This window comes from Dermacentor silvarum, chromosome 5 (assembly GCF_013339745.2).
Source record: "Dermacentor silvarum isolate Dsil-2018 chromosome 5, BIME_Dsil_1.4, whole genome shotgun sequence".
NCBI lineage: Eukaryota > Metazoa > Arthropoda > Arachnida > Ixodida > Ixodidae > Dermacentor > Dermacentor silvarum.
This window is the reverse complement of record NC_051158.1, coordinates 46,869,526-46,894,804: the sequence shown is the minus strand read 5'-3', so window position 1 is coordinate 46,894,804 and position 25,279 is coordinate 46,869,526. Positions and strand designations below refer to the sequence as shown.

Here is a 25,279-nt window from a genome sequence, read left to right as displayed (position 1 = left end):
GAGCCAAAGGTCAGGGTCTAGGACACGTTAACACACCCGTACTACCACTGAGTTCATTAAGTAAATCCAATGAAATTGACTGAGCTACGTTTTCTTGCAGATGAAATGCAGCTTTTCACATATCTAAAATTGCCAAATGTCGACAATTCGTCATTTTTTTACGATATAGGTGTTATATAACATCCGCACTGTTACACCGTATTTTCACTGTGGCAGCGCCAATGCATGCTGCCCTACGTTCGTCATTTGTTTCATAATCATCATTATCATCATCAGCCTGTAGATTCATGGAGGAAGGTCAGGATTTGGTAATGCCTACCGTATGCACTCTAGCCCAATTTTATTCTTCTATAAATTTCTTTCTCATGATCAGGGTCTCCTGTGAGTAATTGACCTAGGTAAACGTACTCCTTTACAGACTCTAGAGGCTGACTGGCGATCCTGAATTCTTGTTCCCTTGCCAGGCAGCTCTGATGCTCTGGCCTGGGCGAAAGTTTGCGAATTCTGGAGCACTGTCTTTCACTTTTTTTTTTTTTTGGCATTGCTGTGAACGAAAAGAACTGACAGCCGGATTCTTGTTCGTAACCTTGCTTATATAATTAACGCATTTTATTTTACTGTGTAATTAAGGAACAGCTAGTACACGCGCTTAATTTTTAATGTTTGTCGGCAAAGTCGGCGAATTGTAACGGAGGTCGCATATATGCAATTTTCTGGGATTGTTTAGGAATTTTCTCTGCTTTGTAAGGGCAAAAATTATTATTATTGTTTAAATCTCGCTAAGCTCAACCTTTACATAGCTGGATATGTGGCTTCCGTGAAAATGTAGAAACCAAGCTTCCTCATATATCCTAGCAAAAATGGTAGGTTCAGGAATAAATAACACCGGGAGACGTATATGATGCACAAATTGTAGATATTTTATGTACATTCAATTATGCTAGTGGTAAAACACCATTCAGAAGGGTAAGTTATGGAAGCATTAGTGAGAAATATGCATGTGACTTCGCACGCTGCACCGACAAGCAGCGGATTGATCGCCGTCGGCATGATAGCGAAAACACAATAAAACGCAATCGCTTCTGTCGTCATATTATGCAACCAAAAGAGCGATTACCGAATTTTGTTTTAGGTGAAACGGCATTCACGCAACTCCGTTTGATAGGACACAGTTTCGGTTCTGTTCTTGCCTAGGTGGCAGCACCGTTCGTCAAACATCTGAGCATCTGCGTCCGAGAGCAACAATATGGCCGCAATGGCAACCGGAGGCAAAAGATGAAATTCATCGTCCTTACGTCGCCGTGTCGCGTCTGATTCCTCTTCGCCTCCTGCGGGGAAACCGCCGTTCGCAGCCACAGGACTCGTGCCTGACAACCCTTCACCAAAAATGGTCAGTACTTAGATCTACCGCGTCGCACGAAGGACGTACAACGTCGGAACGATAGTCGGACCTGCTCGGCTAATTCATTACAAGCGTAAAGCGTCAGCCGTGTATTGTTTTGGTGGCGTTGTGTCTGTTAACAGTTAAGCCGGTGGCTTCATCTGCCAACGTGTCCGGTTTTTGCAGATACTCCGTGTCCAATCTCCCGAAGGGACGAAGAGAGTCGAATGCGAAGCAGGGGAGACGGCGGCTGTGCTCTACAACAAGGTACTTTTTATTTACTACAACACTCGGTGTGGCGAGGCTCAATCTTTCGGATGTCACCGGCGAAACCTGGCGCAACATTTTAGTGCAGCACAGAAAAAAAAAGAACACAAAATAATCCGATCGCCCTTTCTATTTTTCACAGATACAGAGTGCCTTTAACTTGCCCGATCTGACGTGTTTCACCGTCTATAAAAACAGAGAAAAATCGACTCCCATTCCTCTGCAAAATACCCGGCTGTCCACGCATGGTTTCAAGTAAGTCACTCCATTCTTGTCCGCTTTGTCCGACATTTAACGTAGCGCCGATGTTGCGTTGTTTGTATGCGCTCAGTCAGCCAAACCAAGGCGATCGTGGCGTTTTTTCGAGCGAGCATGCTGTACCGCGAAATGCTTCTCGACCTCAACTCGGGTTTTCCGTTCGTAAGGATCTTCGCGGAAGTAAATATCGAACGTACAAGTCATTTCTTTACTGCATGTCATCTTTGTTTTTGTGTGCACTACCCACGTATGGATGCCCGAATCTCTAACGCATTTATCATTTGGGCACCTATTGAACCACCGATTTTAGACCTCTATTAAATGTTAGAGGAAGACGCGACCACTTCGCAAGCGGCTATCGCTGATTCGTTGGAACTATGGTCTGGGCCATAATATCCTTTCCGCCCACTCTACAGCGATGACTCCTTTGTTTTCTTAACCTCTTTATCAACCTGTTATGTGTATTTTTCATACTTTTTCACATCACTGATGGTACTTTTTCACGTCCTTGTGCTGCGTGGTCGCATCTAACCCTTGTGCCAGAAAACATCCGTGTGCTTGTTCTGTCGAACAGTGGAATTTTTCTGTTGAACAGACATTTCAATGGTTAACGTGGTTCAGTTCAACTACAGTTGAAGCGTTCTCCGTGACAGGCATTAGCAACATCAGTAACTGTCATTCAGTTGCACTCGAGAGAGCAAACGGTGACTGCTTGCCTGAAAATAATATGCGCACTGGTTGGGCTTTTCTTCTCAGCCCCGTTTTCGACTCGTAGATATTTGGCATTTAGGTGGCTTTGTACTTGTTCCGTGTTCATTCATATTGCAACTGCAGTAACAATACTGATTTCCTTTACTGCTTGTTGAGCTGTGCTGTTTCGCTTTTGGCACCAGACATGGCGACATGCTGTATCTGGTACCCACAAACCAGGCTGCACAGGGTGGCATTGTCAATGTTGGCAATGGCACCATAGAAAGGCGCGCCAGTCCTGCTCCAGCTGCTCCTGTCACCGAAGACGAGGTGGATGTCTTTCTGGCGAAACAGTCCGGCCTGATCGACCGGCCCCGTGATGACAAGCTGTGAGTATTCCACTTCGCCTCGATGACCTTTGCATGGCTCCTGGACTAGTAGGTGTTCATATACAAGTGGCAGACAAAAAAAAGATATTGTATTTTGCTTTTTCCACATTCTGAGCTAAACTGCTCAGAAAGCTCACATTGTGTCATCCCTGACCCCTAGCCTTGGACAGTAGCTTTGTGAACGCTCACCGCAATGTTACCCACATCACTGTCTACAAAACTTGCATATTTCAAATATGTATCACAAGGAAACTACATACAGTGGAACCTCAGTTAGTACATACCTGACGGGAACACGGCTTAACTGCACACCGAATGGTAGCACACACTAACCAGCGACTACAAATTTGTGTCTCATTGTGTAACCTATCCATTGTCTACAAAACTTGCATATTCCAAGGATGTGTCACATGGAAACTGTACATATTACATTGACTAGTATGCCATAAAAGGTTCATGCTCAAGAGAAAGATGGAAAGTTTAATGATAGCAGGAAAGGTTAGGCTAGCAACAGGCTTCCCATTCCACTCCATGGGAAATACACGAGTTGCAAAACGTACAACACCGCTTTGCTGTACTGCAAATTTTATTCATAATGTCAGCGTGGCCAGTTCAACTTTCAATTGGGAAGTGCAATGAAGCACCTCGCATGTACAGCTTCTGCAAGTGCCTCTGACGCTGCTCACGAGATTGTCAAATAATGGATTCTAAAGTGCATGAAAGCGTCAATGGAAGGTCTACAAACCGATGTCAGGGGATTCGAGGAAGCCGAGCATCCCCACAACACTTTTTTGCCTGCATTTGCAAATCTACATTACTGGTACCTGCATGAATTTTAGCCTGTGTGCAGCTAGTGATCTGGATGCTGGCCAACAATTTTACTCGATGTTCTTACTTTTCTTCAATAAATTCAAGTCAAATGCACTTCATGTGATCGTGCATATATTCTAGCTTGGAGAACTGGTAAATCATTATCCTCGCAGGCATTTCAGTTTCAAAGTACTGGCATCAAAAATTTTATTTCATTTAAATATGAGCTCCATCTGTAAAATTATCTTCTCATGAACGAACTTCTTCAGTAGGTACGTCTAGAACATTTCTAATTGTACCTTGACGTGGAGTCATCTGTTTCTTTGCTTTTGATAAAGCAAGAATTCGCCACGAATGTTGCTTGCATTTTAAACAGCAGTCGTGCTGCCACAAATAGGCGTTTCTTTTTCCTCCTTTCTGTTAACTTGCAATGCATCTACAGATAATGAGTTTATGATGAATGAGTATTCATTACAGTGGCTCATACATATCAAAATGCTGGATTTATCAAGCAGAGTTCTGTGTATCCTGCAGTTAATTGTAAATGAGCTTGACTGTGTGCATTGCCATTGGCCATATATGTCTCTCTCTTTTTCTTCTTCTTTCTTTAAAGCTGTCATCATGGTGCCAATGCCAAATGCGTCCACTGCACTCCCTTGGAGGTGAGGTGTCCTCCTTGCTTGACCGCATGCTTTTCAGAAAAGTTCAACCGCATGCATTAGTAGTCGCCTACTGTGCCTTCTTCTATTTATTCTACTTGTTGATTTGTTTGCTTGTTTAGTGATTTATTCATTCATTTCAGCCCTATGACGAGAACTACATGCGGGAACACAGCATCAAGCACCTGTCCTTTCATTCCTACCTCCGCAAGATGACCGGTGGCCTTGACAAGTCAGTGCTGCACAGTATAGACTTTATCTGTTGTAATCTGTTTTCTTTCATTCAAACGAACTTAAAAGAGTCCTTCTGGTCTAGTTCCTAGTTATGACTTATTTCACTGCTCCCAAACTCCTTTCACTGTGTTCACTGGTCCTTATTTTTTGTTATGCTGTCATCAATGTTTTCAGGCTACCTCCTCATTCTCAGCTTCACTCTTGCTGTGTAGCAGAGCTAAATGCAAAAAAAAAAAAAAAAAAGACACATTGCCCACCATTACTACTACTGGGGGTTGAACTCTTTTGCCTTTGCAGCAATGGGCACGTTGGGAGCTGGACACATTAACTGCTGAACTATTGCACAACTTTCTTGTTTGGTTTGTGCAGGATTTTGGGTACCACACTGACGAAGGTTGTTTTTTGAAGTAATCATATTCAATTCGGAAATTTCGGTATTCGAGCACCACTAATAAAAACACGCGCTGTGTTCTTGTACAGGGCCCTGTCTGTCATGTTCTGCAGCCCGAAGGTTGCTCGTCCGATTGGCGCGCTAAGTCATGCTAACGTTATGGTCACTGCGCAGGGATTAAACCTGGCTCGTTGCGTCCTTTGCCCTCTTGCAGGGGGAAGTTTGCGGGACTGGAGAACATCAGCTGCAAGTTGCGCGCGGGCTGCCGCGACCATGCGCCCTGGCCACGGGGCATCTGCACCAAGTGCCAGCCCAATGCGCTGACGCTGAACCGGCAGGTGTACCGGCACGTGGACATGGTCATGTTTGAGAACCCGACCATCGTCGAGCACTTCCTGGACTTCTGGCGCGAGACCATGCACCAGCGGATAGGCTTCCTGTACGGCCGCTACGAGCCTCACAAGGACGTGCCTTTGGGCATCCGCGCCACCGTCGCCGCCATCTACGAGCCCCCGCAGGTGAGTGTGCAATCATGGCCGCTTTAATGCATGTACCGAAACAGCGAGCACAAAACGTGGATTAGAAAAAAAAGGACAGGTATTGGGTGCTGTTATCATAGAAAGCAAAAAATAAAGTGCCGCGGCAGATGATATGAACAATCGAGCCGCCGCCCGATCCCTGGCGGAGCCGGCAAAGAGGCGCGGGGCAGCACCCGACACTGGCCACCGGTCGCATTCCTGTTGCCAGGGCAACCTTTGTCCCTATGCCACCACTTCACCGCCATGCGTTGGGCCCACTTCCCTCCCCGAAGAGCTTTTGCTTTGTGCAGTATCGTGCAACTTGTTGGCCGTTTCAAACACCTTGTAACTTTATCAGGAGCCAGCAATCACACGCGAACCAGCCTTGCCTTGATAGGTGGCATTTGCTTCCATAGGTAGCCTTATCTCTATTTCACAGCTTCCGTCGTCTTCGGCGCTCGGTGACGATTAAAAAGTTTTCTACCTTTACACCCATCAGATCGCACAATACGAAGTAGCTTCGCCGCCGCAAAGAAAAGAAAACAGATTCCCTTATCTCGCACAAATAATGTCCATATCACCATCAGGCAGCAGCTAGGGTGCAGCAACAAAATAAACGTGAGATAACCAGGCAGATCTTGAAACACAAAGCGCGCAGCTCACTGCTGCCCAAATGTGCGTGAAACAAGCGCGCACTCGCTGTTGTTGCTCTTATTATTGCCCAGAGAAGCACAACGCTGCGTCTATCTGAATCTCCGATATCTCGTGTTTACAGAGATGCCAATATGGTGCTGCTGCTGCGTCAACAAAAATCCGCACCGACGTGATCAGTAGTGTGATAGCACTTCCAGAAGCCGATTTTCTTCCCCGATTTCGAAGACAGCACACTAAAAAAGTGAAATTTTTTTACAAATTCTGTGGCATATTTCTCCCAAATATAGATAAAGGGATTGCAGAAAGAAAATAAACTTTAAAAAATCAAATTTTAAGCAAGTCTGCCATTTTGTTGCGGTGCCTCCCCTTAACTATTGGATTGTTTTTACGTTTTTGGGTAATCCGAGTTTTTGCGCTGTCCCGAGGGACACATGTATATCATCGAGATCCTACTGTACCCTCTACTGTGCTAGACAGCAGCAGGCAGCACCCGTAAAGGAAGGGGGTGGGGAAGGTGGGGGGGGGGGGGGGGCAAAGCAAGCTTCAGCAAACTTCAGCGGCTATCGCAGAAGACACCACCTTCGTCTGAAGAGTAATTTCTCTTTTCTGATGCGCACAGCATCGTTTTATTGGCTGAACTGCGTGTTCACCTTACAGGAGAGCACGCCAGATGCAATCAAACTCCTGCCAGACGAGAAGGAGCAGCTGGTGGATGAGCTGGCATCTCGGCTCGGATTGGTTCGCGTTGGCTGGATCTTCACTGACCTTGTGCCTGAAGACCTCCAAAAGGGAACTGTCAAGCACCTCCGAAACATTGTGAGTCTGATTTCACTCCCTGCGAGTCTCTTGTATACGGTAGGCTGCGTTTAACCCTTTATGGCCCGAATTTGTGTTTGACATCCGCAGATGTATATTCTGTGCACCTGAACGAGAAAAAAAAGCAAAAAGAAAATAAAGATAAAAAAGTTACGTCGTAGTCTTTTGAGTACTGGCACAAAATATTTTGTGCTCTGTTTATTGTGCTTAATCAGTAGCTATTGACCCAGCAGTCATGCAAAAGAAACTTTTCTGCTCCAGCGCGCGACGATTGTTTAGCTATATGCTCGTATCTCACTACCCGGGGGGTCGTGGTTTCGACTTCGAGGAGCACTTCGTGCCCCGTGACGTAAAAGGCGTGCCCGTAAGCGGCAATGATCACGTGAGCGCACGGACCTGAGTCATCTGTGCTCTTGCCTTGTCTGCTAGTTTGTTGGGAAGCCTGTGCATTGCTACACCGTTGTAATGCTTCGTCGAACAGAAGTCCACTACGCAGCATTATCCTGTCATTAAAGAGCTTTAACCATATTTTAGCGTGTCTGCAAGCTTTGTAATTCGTTCGTGATTTGCTGGGTAACCGTAGAGATGTACGGCCGAAACAATGCTGGTAGCAACATCTTGTGACGCAGTGTCTAACCACAGAACACGCAAAACTAACACTACAAGTTACATATTCTACCTAACTGCTATGTAAAGCGTTAGTAGCGATATGATCATAAGGTACATACTTCCATTATAATTTATCCATTGACAATAACGCTGACGCGAAAAAAAAAAATCCGAATGCATTGCAGTCAATAAAATTGTCACAGGAGGTCGCCACCAGCTTTGCTACTGCCAGCCACGGCACCGGTAACCTGGCAATCCGTAAACGGTAAGAAGCTTGCGTTTACGCTTCGTGCGGGCACGTACGTACGCTTCACGTGCGGTCAGTGAAAGACGCTCAATGCAAACAGTCCTGAAACGTTTTACGAATGGTGAGACAAAAGCCAATGACGTCGCACATCACCGAAATCAATTGGCAAAACGTATGACGTAACATTGTTTACAAATGGGGGTCTGCGCTGATGTTTACACATTGATAGATGCTGCACTTTCTAATGTGCGACTCGCACGAAATTCAAAATTAATATAAAATGCGTTCTGAACTGCATTTGGCTATTGATGCATTACAGATCATACCTATGAGTTCGCAGCAATGTAAATTGCCAGTTATCTTGAGTTACAATTTTTGTGACATTACCCTTTAAACTTGTAATGCGCAACGCATCATTTTTGCTACGGTGAGTTTGATGCCTCAAAATTAAGATTTCGTTGAGGAAGCAATGCATAGACTGTAGTAGTCTCTCTGATATGCTAGAGTAAGTACTTGATTGGGGATATTTACACATATTAATTAATAAGAAGTACCTTACTAATTACGTTTTCTATTAAAATAAAATTTATTGTTTTATTTTTGTGCAATTGTACTTTCATGGCCAGGAATTGGGGGTGGGCGAATATTCAAAGTTTCGAATACGAATCGAACATTCAGACTAACTATTCGTGTTCTAAGAGTAATTATTCGATATCTTTGAATATTAGAAAGTTACCAAATATTTCGCAGCAACCTAGTGTTAAACTCTTGCTGCTGATTTCTGTCTGCTAAATAAGGTATCCCAAATTACCAGGGGCCGAATTCACAAAGCTTTTCATTTGGTAGTGATGTTTGCTAATTATATGCTCAGCATTAGGATTGGTTGGAATTCGGTCTTACGAAAAATTCTGGAGTAAGAGCTTTTTGTAAATACGGGCCCAGAAGTGAAACGAAGACCAAAAGTTTTTGAAGCAATGCAGAAACAAAATGAGTAATGTAAGGCTGGTTTTATGTTTTGTGGTGGAAACCTATATGACAACCTGTAATTTTTACTTGGATTCTGTCATTTAGTGTTTTGGGCAGTCTGGTTGCATAGCAGTTTTACTTTTTACGCTAGAGCCGCTGATGTTTTCCTTGCAACGGGCCCATTTACACGTGTTTACGTGTAAAGTTTTTGAAAATAGCTTTTATTTATTTTTCTGTCAACTTCTGCTGTGTTTTCAGCAACCATTTATTTGTCATTTTTGGAGGACTATTCATACAGCAGCCATTAATTTTTGGGGAGCTTGTTTGCAACCACGCTGTAAAAGTGGTTGAGGGGATATTTGTGCAGTTTTTTATTAACAAATGGGTGATCTTGTGTTTAAAACTGATCTTTTGTACCTGTATAGTTAGCTGTCTTCTTTGCACTAGTCAGTACAGGCACGGTATCTAATTATATCGAAATAAGTATTCCTGCTCTAAAGATATGTGACCGCGTTCGACTATTCTATATTCGATACTTACCTAATCGTATTCAATTCGTATTATAAGAATTTGGTATTTGCCCACCTCTACCAGAAATCATGTGAAAAAGTTGTCCTAATTTTCCGTGACATGGAACCGTGTTTGGGCTTTAGAGCGTCAATGTATCGAAACCTTCCTGTCAGGAAATTTGCAACTTATAGGCAGCTTGTGACATTTAAGATTCTTAAATTTGAATCTTGAATGCATAACTCATTGTCACAAATTATTTGAAGGCTCTTTGCGTGCCCCCTAAGTCACGTAGCCAGCCTTAAGTGTTACGATCCATAGGTGCGGAACAGAGTCCCAATTTCAGCATGTGAACATTTTCGAAATGTCTGATAGAAATGCAGTGGTCTGCGGCAAGACATATAGATAAAGTATTCAATCAGAGTTACAGCAACTGTGATTTCTCACATTTAGCTTTCAGTTAGGCTTTTCTCACAGTCAGGCATTAACTCGTGAGAACTTGTGATTCCTCTAATTATGGGTAGGGGTGTGTGAATATTCGAACTTTCGAATATTTTTCAAATAGTGCTTGCTATTCGATTTGCACCGGACGTTTACTATTCGAAGTTCCGGAAAAAATCGCGGCGCTTTTAAATTTCGCGCGCAAACCCAATTCTCCTCGCGAACTTTGACCTGTTGGAAAGGTTAATGGCGAGCGCCTGTGCTCAGTGTCTGGTGCAGTTGTTACTAGCAGGAGAGCATGTCTACTTCCGGGACATGTTGAGCAGCTTGCTTTCCTCCATGACAACATTCAGTAACTTGTAGCCATCCATTCTGTTGAACAGCTGTATTGCACTGTTCTTTTTTTAGGGCCCGTGTATTCCGAATGATCGATCAGCGACTGTAGTTGTATATAATAAATATATGCTTATAATGAAGCTATTTTTGTGTCGTATGTGACTCCCTTAAAGTGAGGTTCGACTGTGTAAGTGCTGTAATAAGTAACATGTTTATTTTCTGTTCCCCAGCCAAACACACGCGAATGAGACTGTTAAACTATTTTCAGGCATCTCGCGTGCGCATTGCCTGTTTAGCTTTCCCTTCACTTCTGCCGAAAGTTGTTCACGACTATATGCTGCGGTTACACCCACACTCGCTGTCACCGACAAATATTTACGACAGTCACGCCTTCAGTAATGAGCCAGACTTTAACACATAGTGGTTGGACATTTTCTTCCACCCCGCAGGAGTCGTGCTTCCTGAGCGCGCAGGAGTGCATCATGGCCGGCCACTTTCAGAACAGCCACCCGAATCCCTGCCGGCTCTCTCCCGACAGCTACTTTGGCTCCAAGTTTGTCACAGTCTGCGTCACAGGTCGGTGTGCATTGCCAACTGCTCCCTTCTCCTCACTCTTTGTGTTGGGCAGCCACACGTGGCCATTCAACCGAGCGGTTGGCTAAGGTGACATCAGAGTTCCTCTATTATAAGCTTTTTTGCTTTTTCTTTGTCTAGTCATGAAATGTCTGTGGGAAATTGTAGTATGATGGCCGAAGCAAATCCAGTAGAGCGTCGTTAAGAGCACGCTAGCATTGTCAGGAGGAGGTTCATTTGTACATGTATTCATGCAGAGCTGTGTAAGGTAACTTGCTGTGCCATGGAACAATGCCAACTGCAACAATGTCTCGCACTTTGCAAAGAGCCTAGGTTGCAGGTAAAGTGGATATAGAGCAGTCTCCATGCAAAATGTTATGCTTGAAATATGAGCGGTTGCATGATGAAAGCCCAAGAAAAGAGCCATTTTTGGATACTAAAACTAAAAGAAACGTCGCCATTGTCTCAGAGGAACATCGTGAAGCAGTGCAGCACCTAGGCATGATCGCCTAGTTTTGGGATTTGTGTCATATCTGCTAACCAGGACTACGTCATCTGCTTAGGTGCTCTTTAGAGGCTATTATTAAGACAATTTAGATAATTACCTGCTCTGCAGCCTTGCCAAGATTGCTTCCAATAGCACATACTACTTATTTGTAGCCAAAGTCAAATTTCATTGCAGTTGTGCTTTAATACAAAATGACCTGTGCAAAGCGCAAGCCAGATCCAAATTGACCAGTGGAAAACAGTTTCTCCACCATGGGGCCAGAAGAGTGCAAACCAGATCAACCAGTGGAAGTTGTCCTTAGTGTTCCTTCTGTCACATGCATACAGGTGACTCTGAGCACCGAGTGCACATGGAGGGCTACCAGGTGTCCAACCAGTGCATGGCGCTGGTGCGGGACAACTGCCTCGTGCCCACGCACGATGCCCCCGAGCTCGGCTACGTCCGCGAATCTTCCAACGCCCAGTACGTGCCTGACGTCTTCTACAAGGTGTGTGTGTGTGTGTGTGTGTGTGTGCGCGTACGTTGCTCCAGCTCGACGGTGTGCGAATGTATGCAGTGGCAGCACATTAGTATGGGCTGAGTGGTAATCCATAATGTTTCATACTCTGCAGGCAACATTGTAGAAACTGCGCAATTAGTTCAGGTGTGTGGTTGTTGTGCAGTCGTTCTCACATGTGGTTCTATATACAGAATATCTATGTATTGCAACAAAAACTTGTGAACGCAAGGTTACGTCAAATGACATATACCATATTTACTTGCATAATGAACGCACTTTTTGTCCCGAAAAATATGCGCATAGTTGGGGAGGGGGTTGCGTTCATTATGCAAGGCAAAATTTTGAGCAATTTTTTTTCCGTGGCCACCACTAAAAAAATCACTGTTTTGCCCGAAACGCGAACCATCGATTGCTAAAGAAAATGCATAGACAGCTATACAAAGTGAGGATAGTAGTTTTATTGGCCGTATAAACGGTGCAAACATTCGCTAACTATGTAAATTAACAAGCATGGTGTCAGCGCGTACAGGCAAACATGAACGTATCACACTCGATGACTGTGGACACTCGCTGTCAAAACGCTGGCGTGAGCAAGTGCGGCAGCAACAGCGAGCGAAGTGACCTTGGTGCCGTGTATTGCTTCAACGCAAACTGAGCGGCGACAACGGAGCACGCACAAAGGTATAAGCCGCCGTCGCACGTAGACTCAGCCCCGACACAGATCACTTTCAGGATAGGGGGCGCACGGCCCTGCAATGCGCAGTTGCTGCGCCGCCTCCCTTCCCCCCGGTGCCATGCGTGTGACGGAATTTAGCGTGTTTCGTCCCCGCTTTCCTCCCTCGAGCGTGGGAGATCAGGCCGCAGTCGTCGGCACCGATGGCGAAAATGCGCCCGGATTGTCGATATGATTGCTACAGTTAAACCTGCTTATAACGAACCTCCATATAACAAATTCCTGGATATAACGAAGGTTTTCTATTCCCCGCCGTTACTCCACAGAAGCACATGTATTTGAGACCTCTACGTAACGAAGTGGCAGCGGGAGACCCCCTCGAAATAACGAATTTTCCACGCCGACAACCTAGAAATTTTGCCCCAAATTTTGTCATTTATGCGCCAGCAGCCATCGGAAGCACCTTCTCCCCCGCGACGGAATGCGAAGCGGCGGTGGCGCGCTTGGTGCACTCGAATTTACGGCGACTGCGAGGCGAGAGCAAGCGCACGTGTGCGTGCGTGCGAGCGTGCGCGAGGCTGGCCTGCATCCCCCGACCCGGCGATCTTGCCACCGCGGGCGTCACCTTTCCCCCTTCCTTCATTCAAACCTGATCCCGCCGCTTGCTGCAGCTGGCCTAGCCCGCCAAGCCGGCAATCTTTTCCTGTTGATGTTGCCGGAGGAAAAAAAATGTTTTTTTTTTTTCAACGCGCTGGCAGCGCCACTCCTTGGCTACTGCGCAAGTCTCTGCGCGTCACTTCACTAACCTGACACTAGGTGACACTATACGACGCTACGATGCCATCGTGTCACTCGTTCGTTTGCGATGCCTCGTGCTTGTGTGAAACGAAACGCGTCCACGCATCCAGTACCTGGTGTGAAATTCCAAGGATGAGTGCTTCGACGAAGAAACGCAAGATATTGACCTTGTATGCAGTCCGCTTTGAAGATTAGCCCACGCGGGCGCACACTACTTCCACATCGCAGATCGCGTTCAAGATACGGCGGCGGCCGCCGAAATAAACGCCTCCCCCGCGGTGCCCAGCTCGGAAGCGCGCTTACGCCCCCCCCCCCTTCTCCCTCGTGTACGCGAGATTGAGTCGGCTGACCCCCGCAAGCTTGCACTCGCGCACACAGCGTACGGCACGCGGCGACGATCTTGCCATGTTTGGACTCTACACGGAACCTCAAAGCGATGTCCACGGTGACGGTACAAATGCGCTTCACAATAAAATGTGCTTCTGCGCGGTTACTACTCCGATGGCGACAGCGACTTCGCACCCCCTACCGGTAGCTTCTTCCCGTTACCGGGAACTTATCTCGAAGGCCATGCTTTTGTGCGCGGCAATTGGCAATCGGCTGTACGAGCAGGAAATACGTCATGGTGGCCATGTTGTAAGTTAACTATCGCTGGCGACTGTTGTCCGCGCGTCGCAACTCGAGAATCGAACGATTGCGCACATGATATTTTGCCGATTTTGTGCCTGTGCGCATAGAACAAGAAAAATAGTACGCACTAACCGTTACGTGGGCAATGAGCGACTACGGCCTAAGCGGTCAGCCAATACGTGGGGTTCAATGGGGGCTGGGTGGGGGATTCTTCGCGACTAAGTTTACGCTGCAATTATGCATTAAGTGGGTACATATTAACGAGGTTTGATTGTACTATCCTTACTACGTATATTAATTGATGCTTCGCATTTCGGGCGAAACTGGGATTTTTTTGTTCATCGCAACTTTAGTGTATTGGGAGTAAATGTTGAGAGATAGTACATACGGTAAGCGTTTCTTTTTCGAATTTTCGTGCCGAACCTGCATATGACGAAATCCTCTTTATAACAAAGTTTTTCGGGAATTTGTCAATTTCATTATATCCAGGTTGAACTGTATCACAGTAAAAGTAGGAGACACACGGTACGGTACTGCGTCTGATACAATCGTACCCGCCGGACGCCATATCGGACGCCGAATCGTACCGTGTCTCTCCTACTTCATGGCAGCAAGTTCGGGGTGCATTCATTATGCAAGGAAAAGAAAAAAACACGCTTCTTGATTGGAAAAGTGGGGGGTACATTCATTATGCGAGTAAATACGGTAATTTGGGCACCTTTGTGATTCCAATATGGAATGCACTATGTTTTGCTTGCAGGCAATGTAATGCTTGCAAGCAATGTTTCTCCTGATTGTGAGAATTAGAGGCATGCTAATTTTTTTCATGTTATAAAATCATATACACATTATTTTGTTACTTTGAGCCAATAAGAACTGGGTGCACATTAGATTCAGGGCAGATTAGAATCAGGTAAATGCGGTATTAAACGCACAGTATTAAAGGGTCCCGGAACCACTGGTCGGGCTTGGTGAAAAAAACACATCCTGCAGATAGCATACGCTGTTGTGAGTATCTCAGCCAAATTTTGCACTCAAGCGCAACGTGTGGGGCTCACAAGCACAGCACGAAGCCCCTTTTTTCTCAAACACGCTTTTTAACAGAAGCCTTCTCACTCTTTTCGAGGCAGCCATATTTCGTCATAAACAGTCGACTTCCATTAATTTGAGCCCCACGAGACCTCCAAAATTGATTGATTTATCAGGCGGGGTGAATAAGCGAATAAAACAAGATGCAGCAAAAAAAAAACATCAAAACAAACCACTGATTCATTTGGTAGTTTTTTCCTGATTCTAACATGCCCCCAATTCGAACGTACGCCCGCTTTCTATGTGTCCAAAGTAGAAAATCAATGTGGAAATTAAATTAAAGCTCCTAAACAAAGTTGAAATCTAACGCACACCCAAGTGTTGGCAAGAAAAATCGGAGAGGGTCTAATGTGTGTTGCACAATGGCGGCCAGTTTCGTAACGTCAGCTTCGCTGCACAGTTTTAAAGTCAGCTTTTCCGCAACACAGCCCTTTTATGCCGCAAAGCACACGAACGCCGTAAATGCGGCTTTCGGCCAAATTTTCTAGGGGAACACATTAGAATCGGGTAAATACCACAATCAGACATTGTGAGCTACCGTTATTGCTTGAAAATCTTTCTAAGGCAAGCCAAAAATAATCGTTTTCAGCGGGAGATGACGTATGTTCAACACGTTCGCTGTCGCCTAAACTCTGCCGAAATGGATGCTGCCACTAAAGGGGTCACTATTGGGGTCACCATAGGGGTCAGGCGTGTGCATGCCAACTGGTCAGTTTAAGTTATCTGGCAAAGGCCAATGTTAGGCTTGAAATAACGGAAGTTTGGGCCCATAGAAATGCATGGGCGTTGGCCGGGACCTTCAGTCGGGATCGAATTAACTGAAAAATCAAATTAACCGGAGTCGAATTCACAGATGCCTACCATAGCAGACTCCCATACGCGGCTGCTGTTGGCCAATAGCTGACATCATCAAGAAGGGCGTTTAGTCAGTGCACTTCCTACTGTTACTGTGCATATTTAAAGACGCAGTTTAATAAACAGGCTTAAGTAAGCGAAAAATCTGCGCTTCAAATTTCGATAAGAATTACGTGCTTCTAGAAGAAGCCCAATCTCATCTGCTCACGCTTGGCCGTGGCTGCCTGCCAGTAACTAAACATTAGCCGCACTGCTTATCGGTGCTGCAGCCATCAGGTTTCATTAATTTTGATTAGTTTTGAACACTCAACTAGCCCCGAGCCACACGAAACTTGAGGACAGACCACACGTATGCTTGCCAACGCACGCTCACTTCTGGCAGCTCCTGGCTGTGCACCTTGACAGACATCGCTTCGTATTGAGCTATTGACAGCACTTCTAAATGGGCAATTTGGATGTGGGCAACTGCGTGGTCTCTGTGGGTGGTGTGGCTCCAGGCGTGTGGCAAGCCTACCCGAGCGCCAACACCCGGTTAGAACAGGTAGTTTGCTTCTCGAGTTGCACACATTAAAGGTGTGTCACCATCTTGTTCAAAGCTCGTTAACGAGTGAACATAAAGACGACACTTCGTTCGACGCTCGAAAATTGTGTGATTGCCGTAGAGATAAGTGCGAAGGGAAATGTGCTACTTGCCATTCGGTGTGGGAATAGCCGCATGTACTAGCTATTTAGTACACTGTAGTACAGCAAAGGGATGAGACACCGTGAACTCCAATGTAAGTTGAGAGATAGCCTCCGAGTTTTGGCGCGTCGTATGCGCCAAAATCGGAAGTAGTGCCGTCTCTGTGAACAGCCAAAATCAAGTTTGAACTGCACGCTGCAGTGACATTCAGTAGGCGGAGAATTGTGGGCACACCCCGCTCCGCTGTAGCCTTCGCAGTGCAAGGCATTGAAGAATTAATGGGAGCACCGCAAAGGGGATCGTAAGTGATCTTTGATTTCCAATAACTCCAAACTCCACTTCCTTCTGCTGAATGCATTGAAGTTTGTCTTGCGGCAAAATATGTGTCAGAGTATTTTAACTTCAAATGCATTTCTCGACTTCAATGAAAAGTGGTTCAGGGCCCCTTTGAAATGCATCCATCAGCAATTGTGACCGCTGCACAAAATTAAGAGCTCTAATAAAGTCAGCGGCTTAGCCCATGTTCCTGCTGACACAACATTTTGGCATTCCAACTTTCCAAGTACTCCGTTGTTGTTGTTGTTCAGCATTGCGCGAACAATCATTGCGACGCTTTGTGGCTTTGCAGTACACAGACTCGTACGGCAACGAGGTGACGCAGCTAGCACGGCCGCTACCCATCGAGTACCTACTGGTGGACGTGCCCGTGTCGACACCCAAAGACCCCAAGGAGCCGACCTTCTGCGCGGCGCCGGGCAAACGGCGCTTCCCCGTCGAGAACCGGCTCCTCGAGGGACACATCCAGGACCTGGGGGCCGTGGCCACGCACCTGTCGCAGTTCACTGCTAACAACGCCGGCGCTGACAATGCCCTTGAGGCCTTCTCTGACTTCCACCTGCTGCTGTATCTGGCCTCGCAGGACATGGTGCCGCTCAGGGTATGACACTGTGGACGCAGTGTTCCTTAGGGGGGGGGGGGGGGGGGACGGCAGTGAAGACTACTTTTTTATTTATGTAAAAAAATTTCATGACATTTGCTATGTGAATGTAATGTATTATGCTGAGATCAGATTTGGAATTAGTTGTGAGGTATCTGCTATAGGTTCTTGATACATAACAATTTGCATCCTCTAATTGTCATCCCCAACTAATTAATTAACATGACTGAAATTGCTCTTGATTTTATGCATGAAACAGAACGATTCTACCTTCATTATTTGCGAAATTGCAAAGGAATGAGTGACAGCAACTGGCTAAAAATTAAAAGCTTTGAAAACGTTGCCTTAAGTTTTGTTTGTCAGAATATTGCAAGAAAGCCTTAGAGCACCTAAAACCTGCCAGGACAGCAGTTCTTTACCAGTGAGGTCACGTTTTCTTTATATTTCAATGCAATCCTTGGCATTTTTTAGCAGTATCATGCAACTTGACGGTGGTTTTCAAATGCCTTGCCATCTTATGTGCAGCCAGCAATCACGTGAGGGTGTATCACAATTGGCTGTGTTCACTTCAGTGCGTAGTCTTATTTCTGCAATGCAGGCTTTCCTTAATCTATAGCATCCCTTGACAAACTCATCTACCTTTGGGCCCGTCAGAAATAGCTTCGCTGCTCCAAATAAAAGTAAACAGATCTTCTTATCTTGCCACATCCCGATCATGATCGGGCAGCAGCTAGGACAAAGCAACTAAGCAAAGGCTAGATAACCAGGCAGTTCTTGAAATGTCAGTTTCGGAAACACTTGGAAATGCGCAGCTTGCCACTGCTGAAACGTGCGCCAAACTGGTGCGCCAGTGATTCAAATCTGCAGTAGGAGCACTCCACGTGACTGCAGTGACGAATTGCGACGCTACTTTTTTTCTTTTCACAATCGCTTTTCTTGGTCTTATTTTTGCGTGCAGAAATACGGCACTGCAGCTATCTTAAGCTCCAATCCCTGCTCTGTTTAGGGTGATACAAAGGTGGCGACGCTGCGTCACTGGAAAGCCGCGTGATCCGCGGTGCGATGCACGATTTTCTCACAGTTGTTGATGACAGCACACTAGGAAAGTGCTGTTTCTCAGTTATAATATTTCGTCACGGGGTAAAAAAAGGTCCGAGGATCTCGGGGCGGAAAAAAAATAAGACAACAAAAATTTTTGACCATTTCAATTTCATTTCAAAAACTTTCTTTGTGGAGTCAGATGGGTTTTGACATTGGGTTCGGTGGTTGGACTATGGATAGGATGAATGCATCGAAGACTCCAGGAAGGGGGATGTGTTGAGGGAGGGTGTTGCAAGAGCCGTCATCCACTGCAGCCTCAGGGTGGACACCTGGGCTTTCCCAGTGGCGCGAAGGAAATGCCTGGCATTGCCTGTTATGTAACTTACAGCCACCTGTGCACTCCAGCTTGGCCGTACGCTACAAGACAAATGCTTTCAGAGTACAGACTGCCATTTGACCATTGAAGAGTGATGCAGCACATAAAGCTGCTTTGGCCAAGAAGACAAGAAGCATACCTTCACTTACATTGACAGTCGTCTTCGGTGGTTTCGGCACAGTTGTTTCTTGTAGCTGAGTCAGCAGTTGATACACGAGTTTCACGTCATATTTGCCGTCTCTGTTCCATGTTAGTGTCTCAGACCCGCCGTGGTTCCATAGTGGATTTGGTGTTGCGCTGCTAAGCCCCAGGTTGCAGGATCGAATTCCGGCCATGGCGGCCGCATTTTGGTGGGGGCGAAATGCAAAAACACCCATGTACCGTGCGTTTTGTGCACATTAAAGAACCCCAGGTGGTCAAAATTAACCTGGAGTCCCCCACTATGGCATGCGTCATAATGATATCGTGATTTTGGCACATAAAACCTCAGAATTTAATTTTTTTGAACTTTAGTGTTAACAATGATTTCACAACTTGCTCAACAATCTGAAGTGATTTTTTCAGATGTCTATAAGGCTTGTGAGCTGAAATATTGCACAAAGATAGGGCGTAGTGTAGGAAGACTAAGGCTGTTGTTCAGAAACGTCCCAGAATAATTGGAATGACCACATATATTTAACCAAAGTTAAGTGGACTGTCTGGTAGGCAGCCTTGCATAGTGAAGTTTGTTTGCAATTTCTAAATGTTCACATCAGTTATTGCCACTGGTTCTAAGCAGGTAGTCTATGCAAGATGAGGTGCTCTTCAGCTCGTTGTAGGAAGTTGTCCACGTCGTATGGGTTGTTGTTGCCAGCATCTACTGGTAACATAGCATCCAGTGTGGTTTCAACTGTGCGGCCATAGACCAGTTGAAATGGAGTGACCTGTGGACCTAAAGAGCCTTTGTTTTGCTCGCAGACTGAAGAAACTGGCAGTCTGTGCCTTGTCTTGTTGTCTGATCTTGTATTGTGTACTCCTTCATCTGCTATCATAGACATTAGACATTACATTTTTCCTTTTGTGTGTTTTCTTGCATCTGTGTTGTTGCCAGGAGACCATGGTGCCCCTTCTAGAGGCAGTTCGCACAAAGAACCAGGACATGGCCCGACAGTGGACAACAAATGACCAGTGGCAGACGTTTGAGCAGATCTTACAAGGTAAGTGCCACACCATAAACTAGATAGTTAGGAAAGCTTCGCGTCACTGTACTCCATTTAATACATAGCAGGCAACACTGTGAAGGCTAGAACAACTAAGATGAGCGGGCACTTTTCCACTAAGTTTCTTGGAAAAAAAAAGACTGGGCCTATATTCTTGTTTTATGGTAATGATGTGTAATGCAATCATACAGCCTTAACCTTTTTCACACTTTGCGCTGCTCACTCAATAGTGCATCACACCAAGGGCTGCACAATGTGCTACACCAAGTAGGCACGAGGTATTGCTTTCATAGATCACTATACATGGCCATAGCATATGCATATTGCACAGAAACCATAGAGCACATTTTGATAGTTTGTCACAGTATCTGTCCAGAGGTAAATGAGGATGTAGCAACCCTGCCCGAGGCCTTGGGCTTGTGGGAGAGTTGACTGACTAATGCTGGGTTTTAAACACAAATTACTCTAAACACATCCAGACGTGAGGATAATAGAGAGGAGGCTAATGAATCTACTATGGAGAATACAGTAAAACCTCGATAATTCGAACTCGGTAAATTCGAAATTTCGGTTAATTCGAAGAATTTGAGCGGTCCCATCATTCTCAATGCAAATTCTACCGGATAATTTGAATGGCCCGCGCGGCTCTATTCGGATAATTCGAAGTTTCCGGCTAGTAGCAATGTGCGGCGGTTAGGTTAGGGCGCTCCGTACAGTCGCCAACCGATTTTCCGAGCTCGTGGGGACTGAAAAATAGTCCGGAAAACTCGTTCGGCCGAAAAAAAAAGTCATTAGTGCGGCTTTAAAAATAATCTTTAATAATGCCCTGCCTCATACTACGCTTGGAGAGGACCGACTTGCTTGGATTTGCGCAGCAATGACGTCGTCTCCGTGTACAGTCGACACGAACGCCACCGCATTGGCGATCTCCGCCAACGGAGTTCGCCATGGAGATCCAAGAAACGAGCTTCGCACCGCTTAGCTCTCGCGAAGGTACAGGAAGTAGCGCCGATCACTGAGACATGGGTCTCCGAGACACCTGCTCGGTGTACACGCCACGTTCAAAATAGCAACCGAAACTTGAGAGAAAACAAAAACAAAAAAAAACTCACTGAAATAACACGCGTGGTGTCAGCGCGCACGAGCGAGCGAAGGTTCGTGCGGTCTATCGCTGTGAGCGGCGAGGGCACAGCCCATACGAAAGGTCAGAGCCGTCTGGAGATCGCTTTCAAGATACGCTGCGCGCGAGAAACCGCTCCGGTGCTAAGTACGCAGTTGTTAGAAGAGTAGAAGTCGCCCCCCCCCCCCCCCCTCCTCCACGGCCTTTCGCACGAGGGAGGAAGTCGCCTCCGCCGTGCGTTCGCTCTCCATGAAAGCGCGCGTCCCCCGCGGTTGTCACTCGCACATACGGCGGGCGCGCGGCGATGATTTTATCGCCCTTGGACTTTGTATGGATCCTCAGGGCGGCGACGCCGACGGCGAAAATCCGCTTGAAGTGTCCATATAATTGCTGTCGTAATAAAAAAAAAAAAAAAAATCCCACAATAAATGGTTACAACGATGGCATGGCCTCCGTGACTGGAGGATTGCGCGAGCTCTCTATTGATAGCGCGCATTCTAATCTTGGAGGCTATACAGCGAGTCACTGGAATTCAAGCCAGTGCAAAATCCAACATGGCGGCCTCCAAGATTGGGTAGCCCGGCTAGGAAAGAGCGATTTAGTCCGCAAAATCGAACTTTGGGGTCTCAATTCGTCCGAAAAATTGGGTGCGAAAATGCATGAACTCAATGGGAACCCTGATGGTGCATTTTTGAAGTCCGGAATATCCAGCAAGTCCAAATTTTTGGAGTCAAGCACCACCACGCCCGCTTTCGCGGCAGTTATCGATTCCGTGAACATCGTCCGCAACTTTGTTGAGTGCAGTGCGGGTGATATTTGTATGCTACGTTTTTTGAGCCAGCTGGAGACCAGCATGGCACTAGGGGCGGCGAACCAGCGCGCCAAGTAATCCCGCATCGGTGATTACTTTGAGTAATTTTTCTCGGACATGGAAAATAAAGGTGATTTCTTTTTGCGGCAAGTTCTTGCTTGTTTTCTTTCTTTTAAATTCATTTCGGTTAATTCGAAAATCCGCTTAATTCGAAGAATTGTCGCGGTCCGGCGACCTTCGAATTATCGAGGTTTTACTGTAGTAAGGTATGCCTGGCGTATTGGTGGCGTAAAAAGACAAGCACACTTAGAATGAAAAGACATTGGTTTTTTAAGGCTGTACAATTTTTCAGGTTTGGTGGTGGTTAACATGAACCATGTATCTTAAGGGCCAAGCAAAAAGCACGGAGGAAAATAAAAACGCGCGTGGTGTCATTAGCCACCACCCTGTTTCAGAGGGGGGGCTCATAATATTCCATCCGTCCGTCCTTGTGCAAGCAGGTGAGTTGAGGTAGCAGACGGAGCCATCGTATTTCTTTGGGCACCATGATCCAGTACCTTTCCTTTGGCCCTGCCAGTTGTGCTGGTTTCTAGCACACTGTAGTTGTACTTCGCTTCCTTGGGGCGAACCTGAGCGTCGCCTCACACATGCGCGCCTGCATTCTGTTGTGGGCATTGAGAGATTGGCTTTCACGCACAGCACACTCGTCTGGTGGCTGAGCTCTCTGAATTTTGAAGGGTAAGAGAAAAAAAAAACTAAATATTTGGAGCATGGTTCTGGATTCAATGTGAGGAGCTCTCTGTAACTCTGGTATTAATTCAGAGCATTAATTCATAGCGTGGTTCTGTACATAGCGGGAGGCACCTTGATATCAGCAGAGGGGAAAAGCTCATATGATATGTTCTATTGAATGTAGTCATTTCTCAGTGTCAGGTGTGTCAGTTTGACTGGCGCTCTGGTTGTTGGAATTTGTTGATATTTGATACCACTGTCATCACTTGAGCTTGTTATAAAATTTAAGAGAACCCAGTAGGGATAAGTTGATGTGGGCCTCGGTGTACATGCTGTGTTTTAAACGGATGCTAAAGGGAAATGAGTTTAACTGTATTAGTAAATTACCCTTCTTTAACACCGAAATAGTCGCTCTTATCAGGAGAGGAGGTATGATAAGCCAGAGAAGACACAATAACGAAAGATTAGTGGTAATGCTGCCTTGAACTCTGTGGATATAAAAAATGTATTTTCGTGTCGGATTCAACTTCATTATAAGGAGCCTCGACGGTTACTCAAAAACTGCAAAGAAATGCACTACTGTTCGAGTTAATGTGTCTCTGCTTTGTGTAGCAGTGCAGTGCAATAAACTGTTAACTATAACAGCAATGCAGTTCATGACACATTTTGAATCCGTATTTCAACAGATTTAGAGAAGTTTAATCAAGATCCACTCAACGTTAGAGGAAATTGCAATAGATGTGCAGGCAGTGAACGCAATTAGCAAAACTTTGGGCGTAGTAGCATTGGAGATACTTTATTACCGTCTTTGCTGCCATTGCTGTTAGTGAGTCTTAAGAACCTGTTGTTTCTCGTAGTCTGTGTTTGGTGAATGCTGCTTCGATACAACTCCTAAGGACTAGTTTGGATCTATGTATGTGTCCTTTTTTTCTTCATCTATGCTTGCGCTATTCACTTATCACACTAAGCAAGATGTTACCACATTGCAGGCACGACCGCCGAGAACAGAGAAGGCCAGTCGGCTGTGTCATGGACGTGTCAACACTGCACTTTCCAGAACACCAAGAGTGGCAACACGTGCGAGATGTGTGGCCTGCCACAATAGGAAACAACTTTGTCAGCTGCATTGCATTGGCTTCGATTTATTTTTCTTTTATTCTCTTTAATTCTTCATCTTTTTCAATTGTGCTCTCCCTTTCCTGCCCCAAATTTCACTGCTGCAGCCCCTTTTCTCTTTTGTTTTAAACCGGTTGTTTCCAAGAAACAAGAACTTCTGCTCCGAAAATTCGACAGATGATGTGCTGGTGGACAGCTTGATTCATACGGCTGCGTTTTGCAACGCAACCCCGCAGCTGAACAATGACCGATAATTTATTTAAAACCTGTTCAACGACTTTGTTTTTGCTTGTGCCTTTTCCCTACGTCTTATTTTCTTTTCTGGTTTGTGGCCTCGAGGCGGTGGTACCTTTTGAAGCTACCTGTGCCTTCTTGGCTCACCCAATGCTGACGCAGATACTTGCTATTCGAAATATCAAATAAAGGATGCAGTCATGTGGCTGGAACTCTAAGGAGGGTCAGTTCATCACCCGCATTGCGCAGATGCACTGGTCGACAATGATCACGCCTGATTTTAACGATTTTACAGCAAAGCTGTCAATGGGAGTTTCGAAGCCGTCTTTGTGCAGCAAAGGCCGGTGTGAAGCAGCATGGTCGATACAGTCATCAGCACAACCTGCATCGAAGCCTCTTATTTTTTTTTTTCACTTTGAAACGTAATTATGAATGATTATGAAATAAAAGTTGCCTTGTGTACATGTCACATAAATAGAGGACACCTTCCTTCAGCAGTCTTAGCCAGTAATGCAAATTTTTGTTTTGCACATCGTGTTTTACCGGCTGCACGTTGGTGGTCAGCTATGAGTATGTATGGCTGCGGTGGTAAAGAGCAGCCAGCAAACGCAACCCTGCATGGGAGCCCCGCAGTAGCCGTGTGACGAGGGCATCGGAATGCGCAGGCATCGGCAGTGATAAATCATCGCTAAGAACAGCCAGCAAATAGACCCTTGGCACTTGCAGAATGTTTGAGAACTCGCAGTCTTTGAGGTTTATAGGTTTGAGCTTCGCAGTCTTTGGTGTAGCAGTTGCTAGGATTGGCATACATTCGCGAAGGATTTTTTTGGAATAACATCTAAATATCATGCGTGTCTTTTGAGTAGCCCTTTAACTGCATTGACTGATTTCACATTTCTTGGCCACCAATTTGCAGTTCGCCAGTAAAATAATGCACAATTGTTTTTGAACATATCTGTCAGCTTTCAGCAATAAGTCTGCATTGTTAAAAAAAAAGCTTTTCGAAAAAAGACATTGAAAACTGAAATACTAGCAGCTCTTTGATTTGCAAACTGAAATGAACAGAAGTGCACATCTGTTTGCTATTTATTTTTCAATAACGTAATTTTTAATAATGTTTAAAAGCATGTATGCTATTAAATGTAGCAAGGGGCATCTTTTGTTAATGCAACAGATAACTCATTGCTATACGGACCATAATTTTATGCAAGACTTTTCACAACCAGTATTGGT

At 45.5% G+C, this 25,279-nt stretch overlaps 1 protein-coding gene across 1 annotated transcript; it reads left to right on the top strand.

Moving 5' to 3' along the window:
- The first annotated feature begins 1,186 nt into the window (after positions 1–1,186).
- LOC119453366 (nuclear protein localization protein 4 homolog) lies at positions 1,187–24,264 on the top strand. The gene is made up of 13 exons (XM_037715404.2): positions 1,187–1,390; positions 1,568–1,648; positions 1,791–1,903; positions 2,800–2,985; positions 4,409–4,457; positions 4,598–4,686; positions 5,294–5,597; positions 6,909–7,067; positions 10,623–10,749; positions 11,581–11,741; positions 17,109–17,417; positions 19,925–20,030; positions 23,686–24,264. Exons 1-13 carry the CDS (start codon positions 1,388–1,390, stop codon positions 23,799–23,801), a joined length of 1,803 nt encoding a protein of 600 aa, XP_037571332.1. The 5' UTR covers positions 1,187–1,387; the 3' UTR covers positions 23,802–24,264.
- Positions 24,265–25,279: the final 1,015 nt, after the last annotated feature.

Bases quoted from the DNA above. Each gene is read 5' to 3' on its own strand.
- LOC119453366 (XM_037715404.2), top strand. The intron at 4,458-4,597 runs GTGAGGTGTCCT...CATTCATTTCAG, and splicing joins TCCACTGCACTCCCTTGGAG to CCCTATGACGAGAACTACAT. The intron at 5,598-6,908 runs GTGAGTGTGCAA...TTCACCTTACAG, and splicing joins CCATCTACGAGCCCCCGCAG to GAGAGCACGCCAGATGCAAT.